Here is a 12994-nt window from a genome sequence, read left to right as displayed (position 1 = left end):
AATGCTTCAGTAGGCAGGCACATTTTGTGGGGAATAGCCAAGGCAGAGGGGGACCATTATGCCAATCAACATTGAGCGTTTATCATTCTGGTTAAAATTCTACCCTAAAAAAGGGGAGGCTTCAAAGTTGGAATGGGGTTTTAGAGAAGGTTTTAGACTTGGCTATCAAGGACCTAGATATAGAAGATTTGCAGTCAACTTTACATAAGCTGGTGAGCATCATCAAGTTGTCAAACAGAAACTGAATAAGGAAGTGGCAGAAGGAAGAATGATGGGTCCGTTTTCAGATTGGCCTTTAAAAGATTTAATGATTTCTCCGGTTGGTGTGGTTCCTAAAAAGAATGAAGGTGAAGTTTGCATGATACATCATTTATCATTCTCCCCATGGTATATCAGTCAACGACTACATAGCAAAGGAGGATACTGTAGTACAATTTGCCACAATTGATGTTGCTTTTGCTCTGGTCAGGCAAGTAGGCCCTGGTGCTATGCTAGCAAAATGTGATATTAAATCAGCTTTTCGCCTGCTGCCAGTTCATCCTCTGGATTTTCCTTTATTAGGTATTCAGTTTAATGATCAAATATATGTTGACAAAGTATTACCCATGGGTTGTTCTATTTCTTGCAGTTTGTTTGAAGCTTTCAGTTCATTTTTACAATGGTGTTTTAGTTTTAGGACAGGCTGTGAACTAGTGACACGCTATTTGGATGATTTTTTATTTGTTGGTAAGGACAACACACATAATTGTGCATTAGCGCTTCATGAATTTCAGAATATGGCAGCTGAACTTGGTGTACCTTTCGCATTTGAAAAAACAGAAGGTCCAAGTAATTGCTTGATTTTTCTTGGAATTGAAATGGATACAGTGAAAATGGAAGCAAGGTTACCTGATAAAAAAAAGTCAGATAAATTGTAGCTTTGCTAGAGCAAGCACTGGTAGCCATAAAACTTCAGCTACATCAGATCCAGTGCTTACTAGGGCATGTTAATTTCACCTGCAGAGTGGTCAGAGCAGGTAGATCTTTTTGTAGACGCTTGCTTTTTCCTATGTCAGGAGGTCAATTGCCACACCACAGGATCAGAATTTCAGCTGCGATAAGAGCAGATTTGGAAGTCTGGTTAATGTTCTTGAAAAAATTTAATGGTGTGACTATGTGGTCTTTAAATTTAGATTTTGATTGGTCAATACAAATATTTTCAGATGCAGCTGGGTCCACAGGCTTTGGGCTGTTTTGGGAAGGGAGATGGTGAGTGGAGCAATGGCCAATACAATGGATTAGAGAGAAGAGGAGCATTGCTTTCTTTGAGTTTTTTCCGTTGTTAGTAGCCTTGTCAGTTTGGGGTACTTATTTGAAGAACAAAACGGTAACTTTCAACGTGGATAACAGATCAGTGGTGGACTTGGTAAGTGGGCAGAAAGTCAGAGATAAACACCTTTTGAAATTGCTGCAAATGTTCATGCTAGGTTGCTTAATGTTTAACATTGTTTTCAGAGCCAAGCATGTGCCAGAAGTGGACAATATTATAGCAGGCGCATTGTCTCATTCGCAGTGGTAGAAATTCCGTGGTTTGGCGCCCAGAGCAGATTTGATGAAAACACAAGTGCCTCAACAGGTATGGGAGCTGGCAGAATAAGGATGCTCGTCCTGGTTGAGAATTCACTTGCAAAGAGCACTAGAACAGCTTACAGAAGAGCATGGGAGGAATTCATAGGAATGGGGGCAGTTTGCAGATTTCAGGATGAACAAAGCTGTCTATTACGTAGGGATGATGTGCTAAAATTCATTATGACTATTATCAGCAACAACAATCGCTGGTAAGTTAGCTGGTTTGAGTTTTTACGGAAACATTTTCTGGGGCTATGAACCTACAGCAGGAGAGATGGGTAGAAGGATCTTACAAGGATGGGCAAAAGAACATCAGAGGGGAAAGTTTATAAGGGACCCCATCTCCATGAAATTACTGCTGAGATTGGTTAAAATACTAGAGTTAGTGTGTTTTTCTTCTTTTAGACAAACATTATTTAAGTTATGTATGTGTTGCTTATTTTTTGGTGCTTTCCAAATATCAGAGTTGCTGAAGAGTAAACATTCCAATGGTTTGAGTGTTGAAGATGTAACAGTAACAGATGATAAACTGCAAATTCTCTTGAAACATTCCAAAACTCATTAGAAAGGATAAGGGGCAACAGTTTAGCTCGGTAAAATAGGTGGTATAGTGTGCCCGTTGACAGCGTGGCACGAGTTTAAGGAGATTAGTGGGGGGTTTTCAAGGAAGATTTTTCTACACCAAGATGGATCTTTTTTGTCTGCAACACCAGTATTAGGCATTATGAGGAAAGCATTGTTTTTATAGGTGAAGATCCTTCCCGCTATGGCACCCATTCCCTTCCCATTAGCACTGCTTCTGAAGCGGCCATGTTGGGTTTCTCTATATAAGAGGAAAAAAGACTAGGGTGTTGGTCTTTGGACTGTTGCCTGCGATATATCAGGAAGCTTGAAGATGCCTAAATTTTGCGATATACTAACCAAGGTTTTTGTTGTAGGTTGTGTAGCGGGCCCAGCATTGGCTTTTCTATCAATATGGATAGTCGAACACTCTTTTGTCAAATGGGCAGCGAAACAAGCTAAGAAACGTCCTTTTGTAAAGAACCTGGGCTTCCGGAGTGATCTAATAAAGATTGAATGGCGGGGGAGGGGAGGTATGAAACGGGGACAACTTTTGCCTTGTCTATCTAACTTGTTGACTGTTCAGATTTGCCCTGATGCGCTCTTATTACATCTTGGTGAGAATTATCTAGTGCAGCTATAAGGGCTTAGGCTTATTAAAGATATGAAGAGAGATCTGAACATTATTGGCCACTCCTGGAGTGGAACAAAATTATCCTCACTGGGTTAGTTCTTAGAAGGGTTTGGAGAGGTGCGGTAAAGTTTACTGCAATAGAACGAGACAGACGTAAGGTTAATAGAGAAATGCAGCATTTTTCTAGATCAAAAAGTATTGTTTGTTTGTAGCATGTTGACATTAAAGAAGATTTTCAATTTTTTAGGCAGGATGGCGTACATCTTTCCTTTATTGGAAATTAGTCATATGTGTTGGAGATCAAAGAAAAGTTGGGTTCAACATTGGCTATTAAGAGATGGTGTTGAGACTAAACATAGGCTGTTTTTAGCGACAGCCCATCTATTTTGAGTTTAAAAGCTGAGTAACCTGCTGTTTTGGAGACATGCGAGAGCAGATATATTATTAAAAAAAAGGGGGGTGGGGTGGAAATCAGGAAATCAGGAAAAACGCCTTGGCAGGGTTTCTTCCTGGTGGCAGGAAGTCAGAAGCTCAAGATAGGCCGGAAGGGTTGGGGACATTGCAGAAGTAACTTTGGCTGAGGGACACAGAGGAGCCAGGGTGAGTCAGTTGGGGAAGGCTGTGCAGGAAATAATGGGCATGGTGTGTTTGGAAGTGATAAGAACCGTTTTGATGCATTTTACTGCTGGGGGGAGGTTTGTGGTTGGGGTGTTAAGAGATGTTCTTTGTATTAGTGAAGTAAAGAATTTTAAATTGTAAACGTTAATGAAATTCAAAGATGCATATCTGTCCAAATAAAGCAGCCTTTTACTCTAAATCTGGTATGGTCACTTTTCTTCTTGCCCGATTTGTGCTCTCATGGCTCTGGGGACTACTTCTTGCTCGCCTGGATCCGTTTCCCACCTTTGCTTAACCTACTGCCATCCCTGGGTGCCTGCGCTTGTTGGCAACACTCTCACTGGAGTAGGTGTGGAGCAGGTAATCTGCATTGCCCTAGCTTCGCCATGGAGAAGGACAGACCTCAGAGACAGATGCAGTGTGACACTATCACGCAGTATACTAACTCTGTGGCAGGTCACCCAAAGATCACCAGACAGGGACCCCGGAGTACGCCGGAGTGCTCTCCGGAGCTTCAGGGGGGACCATCGCATGCCGCCCTCTTTAAGGCCATTCAGGGGTTCAGGGTGGCCTTCGAAGTTCAAATTGCAGGAGTCTCTGTTGAGGTAAGTCTGCTCCATGCGTATCTGTGCCAAGTCGCAGATACGGTGGACGCTGCGGAGGCGAACATCACGTCCTTCCAGGGGGGAGTGCGACAACTCAAAGAGCAGGTGACGCGCCTGACCTCGGTCACTGGCACCTTCGAGGATCGGGTGGAGGATGAGGTGGGTGAAGAATGAGCTTTGCCCCACTGGACTATTTGAAACCTTTGTTAGTGAACGTGTCTGTAGAGCCCTGGTCCCAGTCACTCCTCCAGATGCTCCTCTGAGGGCATTGATTGCTCACCTATTGAATTATCAGGACAGGATGTTACCCTGAGAGCGGACAGGGTGGCTTTGACACCACAGTTTGAGGGCAGAAACACTGCAATTTACCCTGACTATACCCAGAAGGTGCAGGTGCACCATAAAACATTGCTGGAGGTCAAGTAATGGCTCTGCACCAGGGGGCTTCAGAATATGCTTCTTTATAGTGCTAAGCTTCGAGCCATTGAGGTAGGAAAGTCGCACTTACTTGGGCGTCCAGGAGATGTTTGGGTGTGGCTGGACATGGCGTGTCGCCCTGGGGGCATCCCTTGGGCGTGGTTGAACCATTCCATTCAGGTGGAAAGCGGCATGGAGGCAGACGGCATCAGGCTGGGAACGCCTCGCGTCCTGTGGAGGGTGGCTGAGGCCGTGTGATAATCTGCGGTGACAGCACCATGGACCCAGAGGCACCGGAGCTGCAGGGAGAGGTGGAGCCTCGTGAGGAAACATCCTCTAAGAATGATGAGGTCTCGCACTCGCCGGTGAACACTGGGGACATTGTTCTTGGACACTGTATACTGAGGGACGGGGCCTTCTTATGGGGGACGCTTTAAACGTGAACTTTCATTGAAGTGAAGGCAGTGATATGTGTGTGGGGGGGGGGGTGGTAAGTGTGTTATTGGTGTTAGTGTGTGCTGTGGATTACCACTTTTGTGATGTTGAACGTGTGGCCTGAAGTGTGTGTCCTGCATCAGGGTAGAGATTGGTTGATAAACAGATTGATTTCTGGTGGGACTACTACGCCATTCTTATGGAAGTCATTAGGGAACGGGAGGCAGTGGGGTGTGAATGCGGGGTCCGGGGTCGCATTTCAATGTTTGTATGAGTGTACATGCAGTCAAACTTCAGGGTTCTGATAGTATATTTTTATTCTTTCATGTGAGCGGCTGGGGGGAGTGAGGTTTACCTTTGTTCGGTGTGGAGGGTAGGGTCTTTGTCTTTGTGTAAGTTAGGGGAGCAATGCTGCACGTCCTGGCACAATGATTACTTTGGAAATGTGCGTGGTTCTTGTTTAATGCAACTTGTCCAGAGTGGGGTCCTTTCCGGGTTGTTAGCTGTATGGTCTCCAGGGTTCATTGCCATCTTGACATGTGGGGGGCACATGGTCTGATCATATGGTGTTCGGTTTTGATGACTGTCCCGAGCAAGTATAAGCTCCTCTCTTGGAGCGTGTGGGGTTTAGGGTCCCACAAAAAGCATTACAGAGTGGTCTCTCTCCTCACGCAGCATGGTATTAGAATAGCGTGCCTCCAGAAAACACATCTTACTGACACTGAGGGTATGAAACTGGCAAGAAAATGGAGGGAGCAGGTGTATTATGCTAACAAGGTATCTTGTTAGCTCGGGTGCTGGTATGGTTTGCCACTGGAGTGCACTTTGCATTGATTTATTTGAAGGCGGATGAGGAGGGGGGCAGTACCTACTATTGCAGGGTAGTTTGGATGGTATGGAAGGGGCCTTTGTTCATTCATATGGGCCGAATACGGATGTGGAGTCCTTTTACTCCATGATGAGGGATGTCGTGCCTCCGGCTGTTGACACCAGTTTGATATGGGTGAGGGACTTCAACTGTGTTCTGGATGTTGCCCTTGACCAACACCCAGCCCAACCACACACCAAGCCAAAGATGACGGCCGTGCTGCGGGAGGTGTTGGAGCAGTTGTGGCTATGTAATGTTTGGAGGGAGTCCCATCTGATGAAGTGGGAGTATACCTGCTTCTCTCCGACCCATGGTACCTTTAGCAGACTGGATTGTGTCTTATTGCCTACCCACCTGGCCCCCAAAGCACTAGGGGTGACTCATGTGTCCGGTTATCCTTCTGATGATGGCCTGGTGACATGTTTCCTTGAATGGTGGGGGTTGGGGGGAGAGGAGGGATGAGGGGGGTTTTGCCCTAGGTCACCATGCACGTGGAGGTTCCCTCTGGAGATATTGCAGGACACGGGGGGAAGAGCTACACTAGCGTGCACCCTGACAGATTACATTAAGATCAGTTGGGCCTCCACTCAAAACCGAAAAATGGGATGGGAGGCAATGAAAGCTGTCTTGCGGGGATGATGTGTGGGTCGTTTCTGCGGGGCGTGACAGGTATTACAGGCAGAGCTTCTTCAAAAGGAGGAAGCTCTGGCGGAGCTTTAGCGGCTCTCTCCGGATGACTTGGACGGTCGACGTGATGAGGTGGGGATTCAGCACCAGGCGGCCTTGGTGAGGGATCAGCTTGAGAGCTATACCTTGAATTCTTATCGACAGTTGCTTTATAGAGAGGGGGACACCTCTGGGCAGCTCTTGGCCTGGGTGCTCCATAGGGAGACGCATGTCCCCATTTTACACCTTAGGACTCAGGGGCAGGAAGCATAAACACAGAGTGATATAGTGACAACCATTAGGGAGCATTTGGAACATGGTGTATACCTGCCCAAGGCAGTCGGACCCAGGGTGCATTGATGATTTTCTGACAGGTCTGTCGATTACACGGTTAGGAAAGCTGGTGGTCCAGGAATTGGATGCAGATCTCACATTGGGGGAGATCAGGACGGCCCTTGCATGTCTTCCAGGAGGGAAGGCACCAGGGAGTGATGGCTTCCCGGCTGAGTTTTACCATGACTTTGCTCCAGACCATACGCAATGGCAGCTTGAGGTGTATCAAGAGTTTTGTGAACATGGCGTTTTGCTCCCGTCCATGAGAGAGGGTTGTATGTCTATGGTGTTGAAGCCACGTGCAGACACTTCTGACCCGTCTGCCTATTGCCCGCTTACAATAATTAAACACAGACACAAAGATGCTCTTTACAGTACTTGCTCTTACGCTGCAGCCAGTGATCTCCCAACTGGCCCATGAGGACCAGTGCATTTTATTCTGGGATATAACAGATGGTTAATGCATGTAATGCATGAAGTGGAGGGTAGGGACGAAGAACTGGCATTGGTTTCTATTGATATTGCTAAGGCTTCCGACAGGGTGGATTGGCATTATTTGATGTCTCTGCTGGAAATCGTGGGATTTGGTGATCAGTATCACTCGTGGGTGCATCTGTTGTATACTGCACTGATGACGAGGGTGAAGGCTGGCCGCTTGTGCTCTGACTCGTCGGAGGTTGGTAGGGGTACGCAACAGGGCTACCCTCTCTCTCTTCCACTTTTTGCCATAGCGCTTGAGCCACTGGCGATCCTGATTTGACAGAGGATGTCAGACTGGGGTATTTGAGTGGGCGATGTCAACCACCTAGTGTCTCTTTAAGCAGACGACTAACCTCTTTTACCTTACTGCCCACTGGAGTCCTTACTTCTGCTTCTACAATATTTAGACACCTTTGGGGAGCTTACAGGTCTTATGATCCATCGGGCAAGATGCTGCTGTTTCTGTTGGGCGCGCTGGTGACTGGGGACTCCACCATCTTGCCTCTCCTCCCTCTGAGAAGGGAAACTGAGCAATTTGTCATTTGGGCATCATGGTGGTTCGCACTGCCCCACAGCATCAGCGCTGGAATATTGGCAGAGTCACGGAACGTCCAGATGCCTTGGTTTGATTTTGGAACATCCTTCCACCTTCCCCATCGGATGAGTGACTGTGGCTAAGATGGTTTTTACCCCAGTGACTGTGTATTAAGCAGCATTCATTTGACAATATTCCTGAGCGATATTTTGGAGATTGCACCCTCTTCTCACAACATTTATATGGGTGGTGGCAGGAGTAGGTTGGCACATAAATTCCTGTATTTGCCCACAATGAAGTTACTCCATCATAACGTTGACTGATATCCTGTACGCCAAAATATAAACCCCATTATATCCTATGGCATTTATATTTTGGCGGAAAGGATATTTGTCACCATTGTGACTGAGTAACTCGTCCGCCAAGATCTGAATCAGCTCTTAAGTCTCTGGGAGGGGAGGGGTTGCAGTTCCTCTAAGGATGAGGAGCGGGTACCTACTGTTGCAGTTGCTGTTGTGCCTGCAGTACCATGGGAGGAGAGTGTCGGGACATGATACTTAATATTTTTCCTTCCAAGGGCCTTGACCTGCAATAACATTTTACTACATGGCAAATGTTTGAGGATGGCTGTAGTTTTTGTTTTGTTTTTCTTATTTGTATTGCTATTATCCATCTGTAAACAATAAAAGATGTCTTTAAAAAAAAAAGAGTGTTATTTTCTCTGCTGAGTTGTAGCTCCCAGAAAAAGCCTTTACTACTCACTCCCCACATCTAGTCAGGTACTGGAAGGAAGGAACTGGGTGATTTTCTCTCTCCATATGGAGGTTCTCACCTCCCTTTAGCATTTAAATCTCACTGCTCTCTTTTTCTGCAAGTGTTTTCTGTACTTATCAAGACCCTTCTGCCCACTTACCTCTCAGAGCTGTAGGTTGGGGGAGGGTGAGAGGGTGCTCTAACTCAGAGGGAACAAAGGGGGAAGGCTGCTTTAACCTATAACCTGCTAGCTAGATCCCAGGACCATAAAAAGCAGACTTTTAGGTTCCCTTCAAGTGTTTGACTGAGAAAACATCCATTCCAAGTTCCTCCCCTTCAATAATCATGTTTCATGACCATCGTCCACCCCCTTTTATGGCCCCCACCTCAGCATCTACTCACCGGGACCCCAGTCCAGAACCCGCTCCCGGTGTAGAACATTGCGCTTTCTTGAACGAGGCAGAACATCACTGCTACGGAGATGCAAACCAAGCCACTCATAATCTGTACGGCCTGCAAACAAAGAGACCGAGAGGTTAACCATAGCACCCGCTCCTTACTAACACCCCTCCATGCCCTCTGTACGGCCTGTAAACATAGACACTGAGAGGTTAACCATAGCACCCGCTCCTTACTAACACCCCTCCACGCCCTCTGTACAGCCTGCAAACAAAGAGACCGAGAGGTTAACCATAGCACCCGCTCCTTACTAACACCCCTCCACGCCCTCTGTACAGCCTGCAAACAAAGAGACCGAGAGGTTAACCATAGCACCCGCTCCTTACTAACACCCCTCCACACCCTCTGTAGAGCCTGCAAACAAAGACACTAAGAGGTTAATCATAGCATCCGCTCCTTACCAACAACCCTCCACGCCCTCTGTGCAGCCTGCAAACAAAGAGACCGAGAGATTAACCATAGCATCCGCTCCTTACTAACACCCCTCCACGTCCTCTGTACAGCCTGCAAACAAAGACACTGAGAGGTTAACCATAGCACCTGCTCCTTACTAACACCCCTCCACGCCCTCTGTACAGCCTGCAAACAAAGAGACCGAGAGATTAACCATAGCATCCGCTCCTTACTAACACCCCTCCACGCCCTCTGTGCAGCCTGTAAACAAAGACACCGAGAGGTTAACCATAGCATCTGCTCCTTACAAACATCCCTCTACCCCCTCTGTACGTCCTACAAAGACACAAATTTAGTCACATATGCAGCTCCTTACACTCTCATAACACCCGCTCCTTACACCCTTCCCTCCTCACACTCTGTGCAGCCTGCAGACAGCCACTGAGAGGCTAATTATTGCACTTGCTCCTTATATCCTCACGCATTCGTCCTCACACTATGTAGGCTTTGCACTCTGTGGAGCCTGCAGACAAAGAGACAGAGGTTAACCACAGCGCCCCCTCATTACAAATACCCTCACACACCCTCTGTGTACGGCCTGCAAAGGAAGACAGCGAGAGGTTAACCATAGCAACCTCTCCTTACAAACACCCTTCCATGCCCTCTGTATGGCCTGCAAACAGAGACACTAATTTAATCACAGTAACCGGCTTCCTACACACTCATAACACCCACTCCTTACACCCTTCTCTTCTAAAACTCTAAGGCCTGTGGGCAAAAACAGAGCACCTGGTTCTTGCCTCCTTACCTCCTCACAATCTGTACAGCCTGCAGGCAAAGACACTGAGAGTTTAACCATAGCATTCGCTCCTTACAAACAACCCCCCAGTCCTTCTGTACGGCCTGCACACAAAGACACCAAGAGGTTAATCATAGCACCCGCCCCTTACACCCTTCCCTCCTCGCACTCTGCACGGCCTGCAAAGGCATCACCCCATTCCTTGCACCCTTCCACCTCCCTTGTCTTCTTCATAGAGTTTGCACACTGGCCTGTGTGGTAAGGCACCAGCATGTTTGCTATGCATCCCTCACAAGCATACTTAGTTAATCCTTTTAGACAAGTGGTCACTATTGGAACCTTCATCAGTGTTCCTTTAAATACACACACTGGGGACACTGGTGCATGTTCAACTGTGCCGTTAGGAAGATTGGGACATTGATACCTGACAAAAAACTCCTCTTGCCCACCTTTTTGGGAATTGATGGGACCTTATGAAGATGCTGCCTAGAATCAAAACAGAATGGTGTGGCTACCAATGGAGAGATGGCATCAGAGAACAGTGTCAAGCACAACACACTGCTAACCCAAAAAAGGACATGGATGCACGAAAACCAAACATTATGTAAGGTTATGTAAAGAAACCCGGAGCAGGCATGCTTCCACCAACAGGGTTTCTACTCAGGTGTTGCTTGAAAAGATATTAAATGGTTCAAAAAAGAAAAGCCTTAAGGTCTCTGTTCGCTCAACAAAAACCCAACCATACTAAAAAAACTAAAATGGCAAAAATATTTTAATGCCCCCACTAACCTTGCTGGATGAGTTAGCGTGCTACATTCACAACTAGATAAACAACACTACCCAAAAGTAACCATTACCAAGTCTGCAAGCTTCTGTCTGGCCAGAGGGTCAGCCGGCCCTAAGGGGTCCGACTCCTTCACAGCTCGCTCGACAGCGTGGGCCTCCCCTACCTTTTAGAGATGAACTATACAGGTGTAGGTGCAAGCAGCTTCTTGCAGGTCTATCAAGCTTAAAGCAGGGTTTCCCTTCCGGTCCCAAGGAAAACCAGGCACTTCCGATGTATATTTTTGACTCTGTTCCTGCAATAACAGATTTCCTGATTAGCCAAAATGAAGCCTGAAGTCAGTTACCCGACAATGCTTTCATCTTAGACTGACAATGCTTTCATCTTAGACTGACAGTGCTTTCATCCTGGACTGCCAATGCTTTCATCTTGGAATGCCAATGCTTTCATCCTGGACTGTCAATGCTTTCATCCTGGACTGCCAATGCTTTCATCCTGGACTGCCAATGGTTTAATCTTAGACTGCCAATGCTTTCATCTTAGACTGCCAACGCTTTCATCTTGGCCTGCCAACGCTTTCATCTTGGCCTGCCAACGCTTTCATCCTGGACTGCCAATGCTTTCCTACTGGACTGCCAATGCTTTCATCTTGGACTGCCAATGCTTTCATCCTAGACTGCCAATGCTTTCATTCTGGACTGCCAATGCTTTCATTCTGGACTGCCAATGCTTTCATTCTGGACTGCCAATGCTTTCATCCTAGACTGCCAATGCTTTCATCTTAGACTGCCAATGCTTTCATCCTAGACTGCCAATGCTTTCATCCTGGACTGCCAATGCTTTCCTACTGGACTGCCAATGCTTTCCTACTGGACTGCCAATGCTTTCATCCTAGACTGCCAATGCTTTCATCTTAGACTGCCAATGCTTTCATCCTAGACTGCCAATGCTTTCATCCTGGACTGCCAATGCTTTCCTACTGGACTGCCAATGCTTTCCTACTGGACTGCCAATGCTTTCATCTTGGACTGCCAATGCTTTCATCTTGGACTGCCAATGCGTTTATCCTAGACTGCCAATGCTTTCATCCTAGACTGCCAATGCTTTCATCCTGGACTGCCAATGCTTTCATCCTGGACTGCCAATGCTTTCATCCTAGACTGCCAATGCTTTCATCCTAGACTGCCAATGCTTTCATCCTAGACTGCCAATGCTTTCATCCTAGACAATGCTTTCATCCTAGATTGCCAATGCTTTCATCCTGGACTGCCAATGCTTTCATCCTGGACTGCCTGGACTGCCAATGCTTTCATCCTGGACTGCCAATGCTTTCATCTTAGACTCCCAATGCTTTCATCTTAGACTGCCAATGCTTTCATCCTAGACAATGCTTTCATCCTAGACTGCCAATGCTTTCATCCTAGACTGCCAATGCTTTCATCCTAGACTGCCAATGCTTTCATCCTAGACTGCCAATGCTTTCATCCTGGACTGCCAATGCTTTCATTTTAGACTGCCAAAGCTTTCATCTTAGACTGCCAAAGCTTTCATCTTCGAATACCAATTCTTTCATCTTAGACATCCAGTGCTTTCATCTTGGACTGCCAGTGCTTTCATCTTAGACTGACAAGGCTTTCATCTTAGACTGACAAGGCTTTCATCTTGGCCTGCCAACGCTTTCATCTTGGCCTGCCAACGCTTTCATCTTGGCCTGCCAACGCTTTCATCTTGGCCTGCCAACGCTTTCATCCTGGACTGCCAATGCTTTCCTACTGGACTGCCAATGCTTTCATCTTGGACTGCCAATGCTTTCATCCTAGACTGCCAATGCTTTCATCCTAGACTGCCAATGCTTTCATCCTAGACTGCCAATGCTTTCATCCTAGACTGCCAATGCTTTCATCCTAGACTGACTGCCAATGCTTTCATCCTAGACTGCCAATGCTTTCATCCTAGACAATGCTTTCATCCTAGATTGCCAATGCTTTCATCCTGGACTGCCAATGCTTTCATCCTGGACTGCCTGGACTGCCAATGCTTTCATCC

General features: G+C 46.7%; 1 protein-coding gene across 2 annotated transcripts in view; it reads right to left on the bottom strand.

The window, feature by feature from the left end:
- The window catches only part of LOC138293697 (transmembrane protein 176B-like), a 68065-nt gene that overhangs the window by 17646 nt on the left and 37425 nt on the right, over positions 1 to 12994 (bottom strand). For both annotated transcript variants that reach the window (XM_069233021.1, XM_069233020.1), the window contains exon 3: positions 8916 to 9026. In XM_069233021.1, coding sequence (XP_069089122.1) covers positions 8916 to 9026 — 111 coding nt within the window. The remainder of the gene's footprint in view (positions 1 to 8915; positions 9027 to 12994) is intronic.

This window comes from Pleurodeles waltl, chromosome 4_2, assembly GCF_031143425.1.
Source record: "Pleurodeles waltl isolate 20211129_DDA chromosome 4_2, aPleWal1.hap1.20221129, whole genome shotgun sequence".
In the NCBI taxonomy this organism is placed as follows: Eukaryota; Metazoa; Chordata; class Amphibia; order Caudata; family Salamandridae; genus Pleurodeles; species Pleurodeles waltl.
The sequence above is the reverse complement of the archived record's forward strand: the minus strand, read 5'-3'. Positions and strand labels throughout refer to the sequence as shown.